This window comes from Oncorhynchus kisutch, linkage group LG6, assembly GCF_002021735.2.
Source record: "Oncorhynchus kisutch isolate 150728-3 linkage group LG6, Okis_V2, whole genome shotgun sequence".
Lineage (NCBI taxonomy): Eukaryota > Metazoa > Chordata > Actinopteri > Salmoniformes > Salmonidae > Oncorhynchus > Oncorhynchus kisutch.
The window spans coordinates 8,857,023-8,877,034 of NC_034179.2; the positions used below are offsets into that span (position 1 = coordinate 8,857,023).

Here is a 20,012-nt window from a genome sequence, read left to right on the forward strand (position 1 = left end):
GCATTTTTGGACGACGAATATGGCCGATTACATTGCATTCCACGAGGAAACTGCGTGGCAGGCTGACCACCTGTTACGCAAGTACAGCGAGGAGCTGTTGCTAGCTAGCATTAGACGTATCTTATTAAAAAAAACAATCAATCTTCACATAATCACTAGTTAACCTAGTAATATCATCAACTATGTGTAGTTAACTAGTATGCCCTGCGTTGCATATAATCAATGCAGTGCCTGTTAATTTATCATTGAATCACAGCCTACTTCGCCAAACGGGTGATGATTTAACCAAGGCGCATTTGAAAAAAGCACAATCGTTGCGCGAATGTACCTAACCATAAACATCAATGCCTTTCTTAAAATCAATACACAGAAGTAAATATTTTTAAACCTGCATATTTAGTTAAGAAATTCATGTTAGAAGGCAATATTAACTAGGGAAATTGTGTCACTTCTCTTGCGTTAATTGAATGCAGTTTGGGCAGCCTGGCTCGTTGCGAACTAATTTGCCAGAATTTTACATTATTATAACATAACATTGAAGCCTGTGCAATGTAAAAGCAATATTTAGACTTAGGGTTGCCACCCGTTCGATAAAATACGGTTCCATAATTCACTGAAAGAATAAACGTTTTGTTTTTGAAATGATAGTTTCCAGATTTTACCATATTGTTTATTATATTATAATTAAGTCTATGATTTGATAGAGCAGTCTGACTGAACGGTGGTAGGCAGCAGCAGGCTCATAGGCATTCATTCAAACTTTACTGCATTTGCCAGCAGCTCTTAGCAATGCTTGATCTCAGCTCTGTTTTGACTTCAAGCATATCAACTCCTAAGAAGTGCCTATTAGAACATCCAATAGTCAAAGATACACAAAATACAAATGGTATAGAGAGAAATAGTCGACGCGTCATAATTCCTATAATAACTGCAACCAAATATTTCTTTACTGGGAATATTGAACCACCAGCTTTCGCATGTTCTGAGCAAGGAACCTAAACGTTAGCTTTTTTTACATGGCACATATTGCACTTTTACTTCTCCAAAACCTTGTTTTTGCATTATTTAAAACAAATTGAACATGTTTCATTATTTACTTGAAACTAAATAGTGTATTATATTAAGTAAAAATAAGTGTTCATTGTTCATTCAGTATTGTCATTATGTCATATATATATATATAAATAAATAAAATGGCCGATTAAATCGGTATCGACTTTTTTTGGTCCTCCAAGTCAGTATCGGTGTTGAAAAATCATAATTGGTCGACTTCTACCTAAAACAAGTACAAATCTACACTGGAGTTTCCAACAAAGAAGTAATGAAAGTTACCGAATTGGCAGAGTTACAGTTGACTTAAATCTACTTTAAAAATCTATGGCAAGACTTGAAAATGGACTTCGCTGCCGAAGGTCACTAACATACATTGACTCAAGGTGTGTGAATAATTACGTCAATTAGGTATTTAACTTTCAATCATATGTGAAAACAGGTCTAAAAACATGTTGTTTTCACTTTGTCATTATGTGGGTCGTGTGTGAGATTTTGAAGAAGAAAAAAATTGAGGGAAAAAAATGTATTCATGCTGCAACAAGTAGAATATGAACACCATCTTAAGGTACTGTATCTTAGTCATTTAGCTCTGATCCAGAGACTCACAGGAGAAACTGCTCAAGGGCACAGACAGACATATTTTATTTTATAACCTAGTCGGCTCAAGGACTCGAACCAGTGACCTTTTGGTTACTGGCCCAATGCTCTTAACCGCTAGGCCGACCCTGTATCAAGACAAGTGTGAAATCTTGAAAAAGGGAAAGCCGCACATTCGTAACGATTAGACCACGATTATGCCAGCATTCACTTATTGAGACAAATGGTCACCCGTCTGTCTCGGTGAGCATTCATTACCATTGGAGACTACAGGACACAGGTGTGGAATGCACTAAAGTTAGGGGACAGATTATTTCTCTGTTGTGTCCATCGTCTGTTCCTCCTACAGGTAAACAGGCAGGGTGAGGTCCCATCGCAAAGTCTGCATCCCAAATGGCACCCTATTCCCTTTATAAGGCACTGATTTTAAAAATCAGAGCCCTATGGGGGTCCCGCTCAAAAGTAGTACACTAGGTAGGGAACAAGGTGCCATTTGGGACACAAACAAAGTCTCATCAAAGACAATTATGGAAATATTCCCCCAGAGAGAGAATAGGACTAGACGAGAGCATGCAAATCTCTGACATTTCGTTCTGCACGATTTCCACTGAGCTGACCTAGCCTCACAGAGTGTGTCAATAAGCTACATCGACACTGGGCCTGAATGCAGTCTCTCCAAAAATGGTTATCCGTCTGTAGTTTAAGCTGATCAAACTTTGGAAGAGCTACTTTCCAGAGCAAGTCGAGGCATCCAAAAGTTCAATATTAACCAACTAAGAAACAGGCCCATCTGATACATGTTCCATTTTTAGGATATGTTCAAGGTTTGTTAGTTTGATGTTACGTAATGTTTAACTTTTTCTTTGCTGACCAACTATTTCTTCCATCTAAAGTCCACGGTCCAGTTCTAATCTAAAGTCCAGTTTAAACCCAATCTCCCAGGCTTGTGTGTTCATTATGCGTCTGGTATTAACTGATATTTCTCACACAGCAGGCTATATAGGCTAGTCAAAAGAAGGAACACACACACACACACACACACACACACACACACACACACACACACACGGTTAAAAACAGAACATGGTTCTGCTTACCTCTATAGACTGTGATGGTATCTTCAGTTTGGAAAGGCTGGGCTTGGTGCTTTTCAAGTCTGGTAAGGGTTCATGATAAGACTGCCCATGGAAGTCTTCTGGAGAGGGCTTGAGGTCCGGAGACTCGCTGGTCACCTGGTCTTGGCCGTCCATGGGCCGGACGTAGGCTGTTGGCTTCTGGGGCATAACCAGGTTGGGTTTGGAGGCCAGTGGTGGAGGGAAGGTCTGAGAGGGTAGGGTTGCCCCATCGATGGCCGGAGGCGGGATGTCTCTCTGGGGGTCATCCAGGGGGGACACCATGGGGAAGTGTGAGTCGGGGTGTAGGGGAGAGGCCGGGTGCCTCTCAGGGTGCAGGGGGGAGTCCTGGTGTTCAGAGTCGCTGGGGTCACTGGAATGTAGGGGGGATAGGGGATCGGCTGGGGGGGACAGGGCGGAGAGGACTGGAGGAAGACTGGCACACTCCCTCAGGTCTGGCCAGAGCTCAATCTTTCTCTGGTGTGGGTCTGGGCAGGCCTGGCCCTGGCTGAGACTCAGGGAGGACTGGGTATAGGAGGAGGAAGGACCGTGGATCTTCTTCAGAGGCTGGCCAGAGTGGCTACCATGGGGCGGACCACCACTCTGGTTCTGGCTTGCCCCGTACTGAGGAGGGTTCTGGAATGGAGGCTTCGCTCGGTCTCGGCTGCGAGATGGCCGCCCATACTTTGTGGTGACATGAGATTGAGGCCCCTTAGAGAAGCTGCTGTCCAAACACTGGTGAGTGTTGGGATTGTTCACATCCTCATAACTACCCAGCATCCTCTGGATACGGCTGGACAGCTCATCTCCTTTGTTCGTCTGAAACAGAAAAGAAAAGGTTACTCAGGTACATCAGTGTTAAGAAGATGGGTTCTTATCAGCGCTACAGTAGTTGTTAGCCTTGAAAATTAATAAGAACAATACAGTCTGAGACTGAGGAGGAGAATAACATCTTGCTACACGCTCTTCGTTGTTGCAGAAGTTGACCTGATACTGCTAAAATGTTTACTTTGTATCGCTGAGTCTACCTTTAAAAACCATTGTTTAACTAGATAGAAATCAGCTAAACTGTTCTTTCTTGATAAAACCATGGTTTAACTATCTAAATATTACTGTTGCCCTTCGTCTCTGTATGTAGCTGACTTTTTGGCAACCAATCAATATGACCTTTAAAAAGCAAGAGTAGACAAGATGAAGTTCTCTGTTACATTAGCTAGCTAACCCCAAGGGCTGTATGGGCTCACTGAGTCACTCCAAAACATCCTCTTCAGAAAAAGGGCAACGTTGGGCTGTGGTTCAGGAGATAGATGGGGGGGGGGGGGGGGGAAATACATCTGGACGCAACCTTTAGCCTTCACCAACACACTCAGTCATGGATTTTAAAAACGTATAGGATTGGTGTAAGCATTGGCTTGAAGGGAGTTTCCACTATTGTGGAATGCATGGCGGGGAGTGTGCGCCAGAGTACACGCCAGGAGAAGGGTGGAGAATAAGGTTGCCAAAGTCCCTACAGTAGAAGACACAGAAGCTGAAGAGGAAGCGAGACAACTCGCTGGCTCCTTATTTCTGGTTCAGATACATTCAATAAACTAAGTAGACCAGGCCAAGCTGCTGTCGCATTGGTGCCTATGTGAGAGCCACCCCTTAAGCAGACGGGAACTGTGCCAATTTTTTGGTCAAAATGGTCAAACGGCCTGAGTAAGACATCTTCCATTTATCCAGCACCTTTGGTGCAGCATCACCTCGTGAAGACAAAGAATCCACCTATGCTTCACCATCAATTCACATGGCCTGGGCGAGTACAATGCCTGTCCCTAACAGACTCCTACCTCACTTCGCTCTGGTCAATATGAGACGCTATGCATTGTGAATAAACCAGCAGTACCTAACCCTAAGCCCTGGGATGTTAGTGACAGCTAATTCACATCCTACAACATTGTTCACCTTGAGAGGCTGGCCTTGTTCACAGACCCAACTGACGCCAACACAACATAAGGATTTGCCAGAATGAACCAAATGCATCACAACAGGCAGTCGACCAAGGAAACAGAGCCTCCCATTCATTCACTGAACAAACAAAGCAATCAGCTTAGCCATGGTAAAGAGATATACTTTACAGCTGCCAGCACTAAGGGAAAGTAGTGCTTCTTTATAAGAAATTACTGAGTTAATAGGAGAAATGGGAGGGTAGACTGAAAGAGTGATTGAAGCGGTGTTAATTAGAAAGGGTGGTATGCTACTTGAGGACTATAAAATGATCTAATAACGTTATTAGGTTCATATTTTCACAATTATTTCTAATTTTCATGTTTTTTTGTTTTGTTTTAAGGATTGCTTAGAAACATCTCAAGCCATCTCAAGCTCATCTTGGCCCACTTCCCTGGCCACACAGACAATGCATCGCTTCCGTGTGCCCAATAATGTTTGTACCATGTTTTGTGCTGCTATCATGTTGTGCTGCTGCCATGTTGTCATCGTAATGTGTTGCTATCATGCTTTGTTGTCTTAGGTCTCTTTGTAGTGTTGTGGTGTCTTTGTCGTGATGCGTTTGTCCTATATTTTTAATCCCAGCCCCCGTCCCCACATACGGTAGGCCGTAATTCTAAATAAGAACGTTAACCGATATATATATATTTTAAATTTCATACAGCCTCTCACTGACCCACTAGGCACCAAGGCCAACCAGCACACAGACACGGAATTAAAAAGAGTCTCACCAAATTGCATTATTTTAAGCCACACCCTCTTATTTTCTAGGGAGCCTAAATAGCTAACTTTAAAATCAGGGGTGGGCAACTTTGATTGTAACTCATGAGGAAGTGCAGTGACTCGAGGGTCTGCGTAGCCACATCCATAACGACAAAAGCCCTAGCATTTTGAGGGCCCGAAATTGTGTTCGCGGGGCACCCCGCCCACCCACCTTGCAAGCAACATTTTTTAGCAGCCCTACTTGACTGCAGAGATACATTAATAGTTATTTTCTGCAATTCTACACATTTTGCCATTGTGCGGAGAGAAGATTTAGCAATTTTAATAACTAATTCCATGGTCGGTAATTTGACCATGATTAATACAAGTTCAGATATTTGAACCGTTGACTAAATAGCTTTTGTCAAATTGACATAAAAATGTATTTTTGATAACCCAAACCATTTTCTTAACCTTAACCTAATTATCCTGACCTGCCATGTCAATTCTCCCAACCTGTGCACAAGTTATATTAACCTGCTATGAAAAGTCAATTTAGACAAGAGCTGTATCCAGTCTAGACAAAACCACCCCTGCTTTAAATAACAAGTGGCTGCTGGAGCTGACAGGCTCTGATGGGGGACAGGAATAACTGGTTGGCCCTCCGGTTTAGAGTACTCCTCAGGGGTTCCCACTCCCTCCTGAGTAGTGACAAGGTAGGGGGCTCCAAGAGGCCTCATTAACCGAACAGCTCCATAATCTACAGAAGACGTGGCTGGCTGGGGATTGCATCGATTTCCAGAGGACATGGCTGGCTGGGGGTTCCCATCTGTCTCCAATCACATGCTGGGATTTACATGCTCACTAGGGGACTTGCAGTCCTCACCCAATCACAGGCTGGGATTTCCATCCACATGCTGCGGGGACTTACCACAAGAGCATTAGTAAGGTCGGGCACTGATGTTGAGCGATTAGGTCTGGCTCGCAGTCAGCGTTCCAATTCATCACGAAGGTGTTCGATGGGGTTGAGGTCAGGGCTCTGTGCAGGCCAGTTAAGTTCTTCCACATCGATCTCGACAAACCATTTCTGTATGGACCTCGCTTTATGCAGAGGGGCATTGGCAATGCCGAAACAGGAAAGGGCCTTCCCCAAAACAGTTGCCACAAAGTTGGAAGCACAGAATCATCTAGAATGTCATTGTATGCTGTAGCATTAAGATTTACCGTCACTGGAACTAAGGGTCCAAACCCGAACAATGTAATAAAGCCCCAGACCATTATTGCTCCTCCACAAAACTTTAGTTGGCACAATGCATTGTGGCAGGTAGTGTTCTCCTGGCATCCGCCAAACCCAGAATCATCTGTCGGAATGCCAGATGGTGAAGCTTGATTCATCACCCCAGAGAACAGTTTCCACTGCGCCAGAGTCCAATGGCGGCAAACTTTACAACACCTCCAGCCCGTGCTTGGTGATCTTAGTCTTGTGGGCTATTGCTCGGCCATGGAAACCCATTTCATGAAGCTCCCGACGAACAGTTCTTGTGCCGATGTTGCTTCCAGAAGCAGTTTGGAACCCGGTAGCGAGTGATGTCAGCCGAATCCGCTAATTTGAAAGGGTATCAATATACTTTTGTATATACAGTGCCTTGCGAAAGTATTCAGCCCCCTTGAACTTTGCGACCTTTTGCCACATTTCAGGCTTCAAACATAAAGATATAAAACTATTTTTTTGTGAAGAATCAACAACAAGTGGGACACAATCATGAAGTGGAACGACATTTATTGGATATTTCAAACTTTAACAAATCAAAAACTGAAAAATTGGGCGTGCAAAATTATTCAGCCCCTTTACTTTCAGTGCAGCAAACTCTCTCCAGAAGTTCAGTGAGGATCTCTGAATGATCCAATGTTGACCTAAATGACTAATGATGATAAATACAATCCACCTGTGTGTAATCAAGTCTCCGTATAAATGCACCTGCACTGTGATAGTCTCAGAGGTCCGTTAAAAGCGCAGAGAGCATCATGAAGAACAAGGAACACACCAGGCAGGTCCGAGATACTGTTGTGAAGAAGTTTAAAGCCGGATTTGGATACAAAAATATTTCCCAAGCTTTAAACATCCCAAGGAGCACTGTGCAAGCGATAATATTGAAATGGAAGGAGTATCAGACCACTGCAAATCTACCAAGACCTGGCCGTCCCTCTAAACTTTCAGCTCATACAAGGAGAAGACTGATCAGAGATGCAGCCAAGAGGCCCATGATCACTCTGGATGAACTGCAGAGATCTACAGCTGAGGTGGGAGACTCTGTCCATAGGACAACAATCAGTCGTATATTGCACAAATCTGGCCTTTATGGAAGAGTGGCAAGAAGAAAGCCATTTCTTAAAGATATCCATAAAAAGTGTTGTTTAAAGTTTCCCAGGTGGCTTGTGGCAGACACACCAAACATGTGGTCAGATGAAACCAAAATTGAACTTTTTGGCAACAATGCAAAACATTATGTTTGGCGTAAAAGCAACACAGCTCATCACCCTGAACACACCATCCCCACTGTCAAACATGGTGGTGGCAGCATCATGGTTTAGGCCTGCTTTTCTTCAGCAGGGATAGGGAAGATGGTTAAAATGTATGGGAAGATGGATGGAGCCAAATACAGGACCATTCTGGAAGAAAACCTGATGGAGTCTGCAAAAGACCTGAGACTGGGACGGAGATGTCTTCCAACAAGACAATGATCCAAAACATAAAAGCAAAATCTACAATGGAATGGTTCAAAAATAAACATATCCAGGTGTTAGAATGGCCAAGTCAAAGTCCAGACCTGAATCCAATCGAGAATCTGTGGAAAGAACTGAAAACTGCTGTTCACAAATGCTCTCCATCCAACCTCACTGAGCTCGAGCTGTTTTGCAAGGAGGAATGGGAAAAAATTTCAGTCTCTCGATGTGCAAAACTGATAGAGACATACCCCAAGCGACTTACAGCTGTAATCGCAGCAAAAGGTGGCGCTACAAAGTATTAACTTAAGGGGGCTGAATAATTTTGCACGCCCAATTTTTCAGTTTTTGATTTGTTAAAAAAGTTTGAAATATCCAATAAATGTCATTCCACTTCATGATTGTGTCCCACTTGTTGTTGATTCTTCACAAAAAAATAGTTTTATATCTTTATGTTTGAAGCCTGAAATGTGGCAAAAGGTCGCAAAGTTCAAGGGTGCCGAATACTTTCGCAAGGCACTGTACTTTTGTATAATACAGTGCATTCGTAAAGTTCAGACCCCTTGACTTTCCACATTTTGTTACGTTACAGCCTTATTCTAAAATGTATTAATTAGTCCCCCCTCCCCTCAATCTACACACAATACCCAATAATGACAAAGCATAAACAGGTTTAGAAATTTGCAAATGTATTAAAAATAAAAAGTGAAATATTATATTTACTTAAGTATTTAGACCCTTTTCTCAGTACGTTGAAGCACCATTAGCAGCGATTACAGCCTAGAGTCTTCTTGGGTACGACGCTACAAGCTTGGCACGCCTGTATTTGGGGAGTTTCTCCCATTCTTCTCTGTAGATCCTCTCAAGCTCTGTCAAGTTGGATGGGGAGCGTAGCTGCACAGCTATTATCAGGTCGCCTCAGATGTTCGATCGGGTTCAAGTCAGGGCTCTGGCTGGGACACTCAAGGATATTCAGAGACTTGTCCCAAAGCAACTCCTGCGTTGTCTAGGCTGTGCGCTTAAGGTCGTTGTCTCATTGGAAGTGGACCTTCGCCCCAGTCTAAGGTCCGGAGCAGGTTATCTTTCCCTCGATCCTGACTAGTCTCCCAGTCCCTGAAAAATATAACCATAGCATGATGCTGCCACCACCACGCTTCACCGTAGGGATGGTGCCAGCTTTCCTCCAAATATGATGCTTGGCATTCAGACCAAAGAGTTGGTTTTATCAGACCAGAGAATATTATTTCTCATGGTCTGAATGTCCTTTAGGTGACTTTCATCAAACTCCAAGTGGGCTGTCATGTGTATTTTACTGAGGAGTGGATTCCATCTGGCCACTCTACCATAACGGCCTGATTGGTAGAGTGCTGCAGAGATGGCAGAACCTTGCAGAAAGATGACCATCTCTGCAGAAAGATTGGTCACTCTGACAGAGCTCCATCTGGTTCATGGTCACCTCCCTGATTAAGGCCCTTCTCCCCCGATTTCTCAGTTTGGTCTGGTGTCCAGCTCTCTCTGGGAGAGTCTCGGTGGTTCTAAAACATCTTTTATTTAAGAATGATGGAGGCCACTGTGTTCTTGGGGACCTTCAATGCTGCAGAAAGTTTTGGGTACCTTTCCCCAGATCTGTGCCTCGACACAATTCCTTCGATATCATGGCTTGATTTTTGCTCTGACATGCACTGTCAAACTGTGGGACCTTATATTGACAGGTGTGTGCCTTTCCAAATCATGGCCAGTCAATTTTAAATTTACCAAAAAGGTGGACTCCAATCACGTAGTAGAAACATCAAGCATAGCCAATGGAAACAGGATGCACCGGAATCAATTTAGAGTCTCAAAGCAAAGGGTCTGAATACGTACATAAATAGGGTATCAGTTTTTTTTTGTGTGCAGAAGTTTCTAAAAATCCTGGTTTCACTTTACCATTATGGGGTATTGTGTGTAGATTGAAGAAAAACATTAATTTAAATCAATTTTAGAATAAAGCTGTAATGTAACCAAATCTATAAAAAGTCAAGGAGTCTGAATACTTTCCAAATGCATGTATATAGTATGCACACACAGTCCACCCTGGCCCTGGCCCCTACTCATTTCAGACCTCCCTAAGAATGACTCAAAGCCAGGCCTATTCCCTACATCAGGGATGGGCAGCGCCAGTCCTCCGGGGTTGGAGGGGTGTCACACACTGTCCACATCCCTAGTCAACACAGCTGATTAAACTAATTGCATTCTTAACTGAAGATCATGATTGGAGTCAGGTGTGTTAGCTGTGGCAAAAGTGTGATACCAATCAGGCCCCAGGGGACTGGAGTTGCCCATCCCTGCACTACGCTGAGCCAATTACATAAATGAAAGTTTTAAAAAACACCCTTGAGCTAGCCTTCACTACAGCTGCATCAATGAGAGCATCTTGACAGGCTGCATCACCGCTTGGTATGGCAACTGCTTAGCATCAAACCACAAGGCGCTACAGAGGTCAGGGCGCATAGCCCAGTACATCACTGGGGCCAAGCTCCCTGCCACTGAGGACCTGGATACCAAGTGGTGTCTGTTCAGGGTCCTGTTGGGTCCAGACTTGACGCATCGGTACCGCTTGCCGTGCGGTAGCAGAGAGAACAGTCTATGACGTGGGTGGTTTTCCCTACAAATTGTCAAACACTCCAGCCACCCACATCACAGACTGTTCTCTCTGCTACCGCACGGCAAGCGGTACCGATGCATCAAGTCTGGACCCAACAGGACCCTGAACAGAGTCTACCCCTAAGTTAAAAGATTTCTAAATAGTTAAGCAAATAGCTACCTGGACAATCAGCATTGACCCTTCTGTCACTAACTGTTTATTATCTATGCTGTTGCCTAGTCACTTTAGCCTACCTATACGTACATATCTACGTCAATTACCTCATACCCCTGCACATCCACTCTGTACTGGTACCACGTTACTCATTGTGTATTTATTCCTTGTGTTTTCTCTGCGCATTGTTGGGAAGGGCCCGTAATGATGCATTTCACTATTAGTCTACACCTGTTGTTTAGAAAGCATATGACAAACCCAATTTTATTTGACTTCAGTGGTAACTAGACCTAGGCCACAGAGGGGGGGGGGGGTCACGGTATGAACGCAGGTCATCACGTCCAGAGCAACGCCTAACTACATCAACGAGATGTTCTGAGGAGTTTCTAATAAAAAAAGGTTGGAGTCGAGTTCACAACAGCTCATCTCTTAAGAGCGACACACTGACACGTGGGCTGTGTTACAAAAACAAACGTGCAAACGCATTGGTCATCAAGTCATCAAGCAAAACACTTCCTCTGGCCTCTAATTCTCTTATTTCAAATAGAATGGAATAATTAATAGCGTCATATAAAATAACCTGTATTTTGGGAATACGTCGGAATGTTTGCAGTTGTTAGTATGTCCTCCTGCAGTCCTAATAAAGGGCCTAGAGAAGAAGAAAATAAAGAACAGGAAGTAGTCTGACCTTATAGGGTTCCCCGAACAGGGGAACGGTCTCCTGGTAGAACTCCTTTTCCTGGAAGGTTCCCTGATTCCGCCGCTCCCGCTCTTGGATGCGAAGGAGGTTCCTCTCCTCATTGTAGCTGTGTGTGTGTGGGGAGGGGAGGGGGAAATCAGACAGGTTTAGAGTGGACACTTAACAGTACACATTTCTCAAGTCTGTATACGCTTAACTCAGACTTCAGGGTAAATTCAATTATGCACGGATATCAAAAATGGAAGAGTTGGGCAAAAAAATCTAAATACTTGGGTAGATCTCAGGTTAGGATTTGGGCTTTATAAGGAGAGCAAGTTGGATTGATATTAGACAAAGTACACCATTACCAGAATCATTTTGAGAGTCCAAAATTGTGTAATTGGGGGGGAGGGGGGGGGGGTTCCATCATACAGTGAGTGCCTTCAGTAAGTATTCACACACCTTAACGTTTTCCACAGTGTTGGGTTACAGCCTGAATTTTAAAAGTGATTCAATTGAGAAAACACATTTTACTGGTATACACTCACAATACCCCATTGTGTCATGAAAATTTATTGAATTAATAAGTATTTAGACCCCTTTGTTTTATGGCAAGCCTAAATAAGTTCAGGACCCCAAAAAAATGTGCTAAGTTGCTTGGTCTCACTGTGAGCAATAACTGTTTAACATGAGGTAGTCATTCAAAAATCATCCCTGTACCCCACACATACTTGTAATTTTAAGGTCCCCTCAGTCGAGCTGTGAATTTCAGACACAGTCAACCAAAGACGAGGGAGGGTTTCCAATGCCTCACAAAGAAGGGCACCTATTGGTAGATGGTTTAAAAATATATATACTTTAATTTTTTTATTTTTAAAGCTGACATTAAATATCCCTTTGAGCATGGTGAAGTTATTAATTACGCTTTGGGTGGTGTATTGATACACCCAGTCACTCCAAAGATACAGGTGTCCTTCCTAACTTAGTTGCCGGAAAGGAAGGAAACTGCTCAGGGATTTCACAATGAGACCAATGGTGACTTTAAAACAGTTACGGAGTTTAATGGCTGTGAAAGGAGAATAAAATGTTGATCCATCAGTTGTTACTCCAAAAATACTAACCTAGTGAAAAGGAAGTCTGTACAGAATAAAAATATTCCAAAACATGCATCCTAAAGTAACACTGCAAAATATTTGGCAAAGAAATTGACTTTTGGTCCTGAATACAAAGCATTCTGTTCATATTTTCAAGCATGCCGGTGGCCGCATCATGTTATGGATATGGGAATTATTTTAGGATAAAAAGAAACAGAATAGAGCAGAGTACAGGCAAAATCCTAGAGTAAAACTTGGTTCAGTCTGCTTTCCAACAGACACTGGGAGACAAATTCACCTTTCAGCAGGATAATTAAATAAAACACAAGGCCAAATTAACACGAGTTGCTTACCAAGAAAACAGTGAAGGTCTTTCAGTTAATCTACTTTAAAATATATGCCAAGACCTGAAATGGTTTAAAATTATCAACAACCAATTTGGCAGAGCTTGAAGAATTTTTTAAATAAATTTAAAAAGTGGCAAATGTTGCACCATCCAGGTATGGAACTCTTAGGGACTTACCCAGAAAGTCTCATAGTTGTAAACAATGCCAAAAGTGCATTAAAAGTATTGACTCAGGGGTGTGAAAACACATGAGATATTCCTGTATTTTATTTTCAATAAATTGGCAAAAATGTCTAAAAACATCTTTTCGATGTCATTATGGTATATGATGTGTAGATGTGAAGAGAAAATATATTTGATCAATTTTGAATTCAGGCTGTAACAACAAATGTGAAGCCAGGTCGCAATTGTAAATGAGAACTTGTTCTCAACTTGCCTACCTGGTTAAATAAAGGTAAAATAAATAAAATAAAAAAGTCAAGTCAAGGGGTATGAACACTTTCTGAAGGCACTGTATCTGGAGATAGGTGTAATTATAGACAGAGACACAGTCCTATGGGGTTGACATCATCTGTTTCAAACACTCCCTCTAGAATGGCACACTGCCAGAATACATGTAAAATGGACAACGACTTACTTTACTGGATTTAAAAATAACAAAATCAGCTCTGTTGAAGTAAGAAGGGTGTGGATAACTTGATCTGGGTGGAGAACTTGGATGTAGCTTCAATTGTCATTTGGAAATCTGGCAACAAAATAGACTGCCCTCAAACAGCTTGGCTATCGTCCTGCTCTGCCCTGCATCATGTAATTATACAGGAGGTTCCTAGAACACGCTCACAATCCAGTGGTGTAAAGTACTTCAGTAAAAATACTTTAAAGTACTACTTAAGCAGTTTGAGTATGTGTACTTTACTACTTATATTTGACAACTTTTACTAAACTACATTCCTAAAGAAAATAATGTACTTTTGACTCCATACATTTTCTGGCACCTAAAAGTACTCATTACACTTAAAAAAGTTTAAAAAAAATACTTAGCAGGACAGAGAAATGGTTAAATTCACACCCTTACCAAGTCGTCCCTACTGGTCGTCCCTACTGTCTTTGATCTGGCGGACTCACTAAACAAATGCTTTATTGGTAAATTCTGTCTGAGTGTTGGAGTGTGCCCCTGGATATGCATGTAAAAAATAACATTAAAAAAACACCTTAATATAGTATTCAGACCCTTTGCTATGAGACTCGAAATTGAGCTCATGTGCATCCTATTCCCATTGATCATTTATTTTTAATTATTGAAACCTTTATTTAACTGGGCAAGTCAGTTAAGAACAAACTCTTATTTACAATGGACTGCCTACCACGGCCAAACCCGGACGATGTTGGGCCAATTGTGTGCCGCCCTATGGGACTCCCAATCACTGCCGGATGTGATACAGCCTGGATTCGAACCAGGGACTGTAGTGTACTGAGATGCATGCCTTAGACTGCTGCGCCACTCGGGAGCCCATCATCCTTGAGATGTTTCCACAACTTGGTTAGAGTTCACCTGTGGTAAATTCAATTGATTGGACATGATTTGGTGAGGTCCCAGAGCTGACAGTGCATGTCAGAGCAAAAACCAAGCCATGAGGTTGAAGGAATTGTCCGTAGATCTCATAGACAAGATTGTGTCAAGGCACAGATCTGGGGAAGGGTACCAAAACATTTCTGCAGCATATAAGATCCCCATTGACTCATCACATACAGTGCATTCGTAACATTTTGGTTACGTTACAGCCTTAATTCCAAAATTGATTCAATCGTTTTTTCCCTCTCACCAATCTACACACAATACCCCATAATGACAAAGCATAAAACCGTTAGGAAAAAATATATATATATATTTTATCATATCACATTTACATAAGTATTCAGACCTTTTGCTTAGTACTTTGTTGAAGCACCTTTGGCAGCCTCGAGTCTTATTGGGTATGACGCTACAAGCTGGTCACAACCAGTTTTTTGCGAGTTTCTCCCAATCTTCTCTGTAGATCCTCTCAAGCTCTGTCAGGTTGGATGAGACAGTCGATGCACAGCTACTATCAGGTCTCTCCAGAAACGTTAGATCGGGTTCAAGTCCGGGCTCTGGCTGGGCCACTTGAGGACATTCAGAGACTTGTCCCAAAGCAACTCCTGCGTTGTCTTGGCTGTGTGCTTAGGGTTGTTGATCTGTTGGAAGGTGAACCGTCTCCCCAGTCTGAGAACCTGCTCCAGAATGCACAGGACTTCAAAGATCTCTGTACTTTGCTCCATTGATCTTTCCCTTGATCCTGACTAATCTCCCAGTCCCTGCCGATGAATAACCTCCCCACAGCATGATGCTGCCACCACCATGCTTCACTGTAGGGAAGGTGCCAGGTTTCCTCCAGAAGTGACGCTTGGGCATTCAGTCCAAAGAGTTCAATCTTGGTTTCATCAGACCAGATAATCTGGTTTCTTATGGTCAGAGTCCTTTAGGCCAACTCCAATCAGGCTGTCATGTGCCTTTAACTGAGGAGTGGCTACTGTCTGGCCACTCTACCATAAAAGACTGATTGGTGGAGTGCTGCAGAGATGGGAGAACCTTCCAGAAGGATAACCATCTCCACAGAGGAACTCTGAAGCGCTGTCAGAGTGACCATCAGGTTCTTGGTCACTACCCTGACCAAGGCTCTTCTCCCCCGATTGCTCTGTTTGGTCGGGCGGCCAGCTCTAGGAAGAGTCTTGGTGGTTCCTTAACTTCTTCCATTTAAGAATGATGGAGGCCACTGTGTTCTTGGGGACCTTCAATGCTGCAGAACTTTTTTGGCACCTTCCCCCAGATCTGTGCCTCAACATAATCCCTTCTCTGAGCTCTACGGACAATTCCATCGACCCCATGGCGTTGTTTTTGCTCCGACATGCACTGTCAACTGTGGGACCTTATAAATACAGGGGTGTTCCTTTCCAAATCATGTCCAATCAGTTGAATTTACCACAGGCGGACTCCAATCAAGTTGTAGAAACATCAAAAGATGAGTAAAAACAGGATGCACCTGAGCTCAATTTCGAGTCTCATAGCAAAGGATCTTAATACATATGTAAACAAAATAAATGTTTTAGATTTGTCATTATGGGTTATTGTGTGTAGATTTGAGGAAAAACATTGATTTAATCCATTTTAGAATAAGGCTGTAATGTAACAAAATACAGGGGGGTCTGAATAGTTTCCGAATGCACCGTACACTGCTGCTACCTATCTGTCACTTTATTTTGAGGTATACCTGTATGTATACTGAACAAAACAAAAAAATGCAACATGTAAAGTGTTGGTCCCATGTTTTATGAGCTGAATAAAAAGTCCCTGAATGTATTTTTTTTTTAATGGTGGTTTTGAAGCAGTGGCTTCTTGCTTGCTTAGCGGCGTTTCAGATTATGATGATATGGGACTTGTTTTACTGTGGAATTAGATACTTTTGTACCGGTTTCCTCCAGCATCTTCACAAGGTCCTTTGCTGTTGTTCTGGGATTGATTTGCACTTTTTGCACCAAAGTACGTTCATCTCTAGGAGACAGAACGAGTCTCCTTCCTGAGCGGTATGACGGCTGCATGGTCCCGTGGTGTTTATACTTGCGTACTATTGTTTTGTGGAGTGGTTGAAAAACAAGTTAATGACTCCAACCTATGTGTATGTAAACTTCCAACTTCAACTGTATATAGCCAAATTGTCATTATTCAGTACTGGTACCCCATGTATATAGCCAAGTAATCCTTACTCAGTGAGCATCTATTATGCGTTTTACTTGTGTATTATTTTTCCTATTTCCTTTCTCGCTGCATTGTGGGTAAGGACCTGTAAGTTAGCATTTAACTCTTAGTCTACACCTGTTGTTTACAAAGCATATGTGATGAATACAATTTAATTATTATCTTTCAAATCTTGGCATGTTTTCAAACCATTACGGTCCATGATATGGACTCCTGAGTGGCGCAGTGGTCTAAAACACCGCATCTCAGTGCTAGAGGCGTCACTACAGACATCCTGGTTTGAGTCCAGGTTGTATCACAACCAGCAGTGATTGGGAGTCCAATAGGGCGGCGCACAATTGGCCCAGTGTCACCCGGATTAGGGTTTGGCCGGGTTAGGCTGTCAATGTAAAATAAGAATTGTATTCTTAACTGACTTGCCTAGCTAAATACAAAAATCAGCAAGGGTACTGATTCCACATTTGGATCATTGGGGGGGGATTGCAAAGGCCTCGGCCTACTTCTAAATCCAGCCATCCCATAATGTAGCCTGTGTAGTGTCTGGCTTTTCAGAAGGGATGCAAGAATGAGCCTTTATCCAAAATGTAGGCCTATATCACAACCATGTCTGCATGACATCATCAACATACAAACTGCATACTATAACATAACGTAGGCCTTGCTGAGACCTATAGGCAAAACGTAGGCAGGCGCCTGCACAGAAATTCCTTCGAACCACAAAAGTCGACTGATGGCAGGCTTTTAAGTTTTATAAGAGGCGCAGGGCTGTCTGTAGTTAGCAAAGTAGAAGCAACACGCAGCATACTAGCCTCCACTAAAGAGAAGGGCTGTGTGATGAGTGGGGGAGGGGGAAAGACAGAGAGACTCCTTCCCCTGCAGTGGGCAAAGGTCAACATGTGGTTCACCCTGTATCATTACTTACAATCCACTGACTAGTATACATTATAGGTGAAAAGATATTCAGCCACTGATGGTAAACAAAGGAAGTTTGTCTCAGTAAAAAGATGGCTTTTAAATTAGCCAACCATCTTTATTGGTAAGCAAGGTGCAACAGCATTTATTTTTCTATAGTCTAGATTTAAAATCAAACTATTTGTCACACGCACCAAAGATAAGTGTAAAATTTACAGTGAAATGCTTAGAGAGTGATTTGAAGAGACTACCGAGTTGATATCTAAGCCCAAATAGCTACATTCTTTATATACAAATGGGTCCATTTCTCCTGTGCTACACCTTTAAGGTTTAGCTTCATGAGGACAGTTTATCCCTCCACATCAGCTGGTACAATGGTTTCTCCCAGTAGTAGACAAGGGTAGGGTTCAATGCTATACAAAGGCAGTAGATGGAATTAACTTTCATCAACCCAAACACAGGTGTGTGTCTGCGATGCTGCTGCATGCATGGGATGTGTGAGCCTGTACTCAATATAAGGATATGATAGCAGGGTACTGTGGGCATAATTAACTTGTATTATTTTCCTTATTAGGCTAATCAATCAATCTATATCTAGGACTATTATGGCTTTACGCAGAGAGACAATATGGAGAGTTTTTAGACAAGGGACTATCAGCAACTATTGATGATTTCGTCAACAATAACTATTAATTTCAAACCTGATCAAGTGGTTGAGTAGCTAAAAATATTGATATAAAAAAAAGGTACAATGGATGGAGACATGGTAAACTCGCATTCCTTCCTTCCTTTCCCTGCGTTTAGGGAAATTGGATTTATTTGCTAAACAAACTAGTTTCGATTTGAGACCTCTAAAAAAGTCAATCAGCTGTTCATGCGCGGTGGTTAGTTATTCGCCTTATTCATTCCTGCAAGTAAAAATGTATAACAAGGAATGATTGAAAGTACACTAGTAGCTAGTTCTTCTGTACGAAATTAAACTACGGTTAACGTTAACTATCAGTATCAGGTTTAAAACGCAAAATCGAGTTATCTAGCAGTTCGCAGTCTGTTTTTATAAGAGCTAGTTAGGCATCTCATTAACACTGCCAGGCTGGAGTGAAAGATCAAACTTCTGACGTGACAATTAAATATCTAGTAGCTAAATTCGTGAGTAACGTTTGCTAACGAACGTTAGCTAGTTAAACTCGCAGGACCACATTACATAATGGCCAGTTTTTGTTATCCTAAATATTGTTAGCTAGCAAACTAATTATATATACACGAATTTTTAAAAACACGACGGAATTGTTATTTAAATGAGCTAACTAAAATGTTAGCCGGTGGTGAGGTCGTGCGCTAGCTCCAAAATCTAAAAATACACTGACATCGTCAATCAGCTGGTTAGCAGTGGCACCAGTTTGCTAGCTAAATCACACACCACAGCTGTGGCAGTGAGCAGGCTAGTTCCAGCTGATTCCACCTCCTTCGGCTACGCTAGCCGCGTTACCAATTCAGGTTGTTTATTTTATTACGCTTTAAAAATGGCAAATAACTTCGCCAAACTCCGTTTAAAAACACGCTTCTAGCGATATCTAAAAACGTAGTTATCGAAGTAACGAGTCAAACTCAACTTTTGGAACGACTTAGCGTCTTCTTAGCTAGCTATGGTCAAATGGATTTGAGATAGTTCGTAGGTTAGCTAACGTTCTCTGCTTACCTTGAACGAGCTGCCATGGTGCGCCTCAACAAAAAAAACAAATTGTAAGTTGCTTGCCATGTGTTTCTGACAATCCTTGATTGGATAATCTCTCTCCCCCCTCCCCTCTCCCTTCTTGATTACATTGTTTACCAGTCAAATGTCATCGAATTTTTTATATAAATGAACTGTCTATAACTGTTCTTTCATAGTTCTCTGCTAGTAACTGTGCATATGGATCCTGGTCTGAGGGCATACTGGGTTGTTCTATTTCATGCAGTCATCCGGGGGGGACACACAGTGGAGCGAGATACGATGGCTTTTGTACTTAAACAGAAAAGCAACCTGCAATAAACAAAAAAACGACTGTTCATATGTTCTACTTATTTCCAAATTGTATTTCTGTTGTATATTATAGAATGTGTTTTCTTTCTCGCGTTTTTCAATTGTCAACTTAAAAACAAAGTTTGCACAGTTCCCCCCTTGCACGTAGGGAAATGGTACAGCCACACCATTCCTATTATGGACATGTTATTCTTCTCTCTGAATCACCACCTTAA

General features: G+C 42.3%; 1 protein-coding gene across 2 annotated transcripts in view; it reads right to left on the minus strand.

Annotated features, from left to right (window-relative positions):
- The window catches only part of LOC109893611 (AF4/FMR2 family member 1-like), a 62,783-nt gene extending 43,068 nt beyond the window's left edge, over positions 1–19,715 (minus strand). Inside the window, exons 1-3 of one of the 2 annotated variants that reach the window (XM_031826084.1) lie at positions 19,474–19,715; positions 11,660–11,777; positions 2,748–3,581 (exon numbers count right to left, since the gene is read on the minus strand). In XM_031826084.1, the coding sequence (XP_031681944.1) occupies positions 2,748–3,581; positions 11,660–11,777; positions 19,474–19,490 (969 nt within the window). In that variant the 5' untranslated portion in view covers positions 19,491–19,715. The remainder of the gene's footprint in view (positions 1–2,747; positions 3,582–11,659; positions 11,778–19,473) is intronic. The other variant, XM_031826083.1, reaches the window with a different exon arrangement.
- Positions 19,716–20,012: the final 297 nt, after the last annotated feature.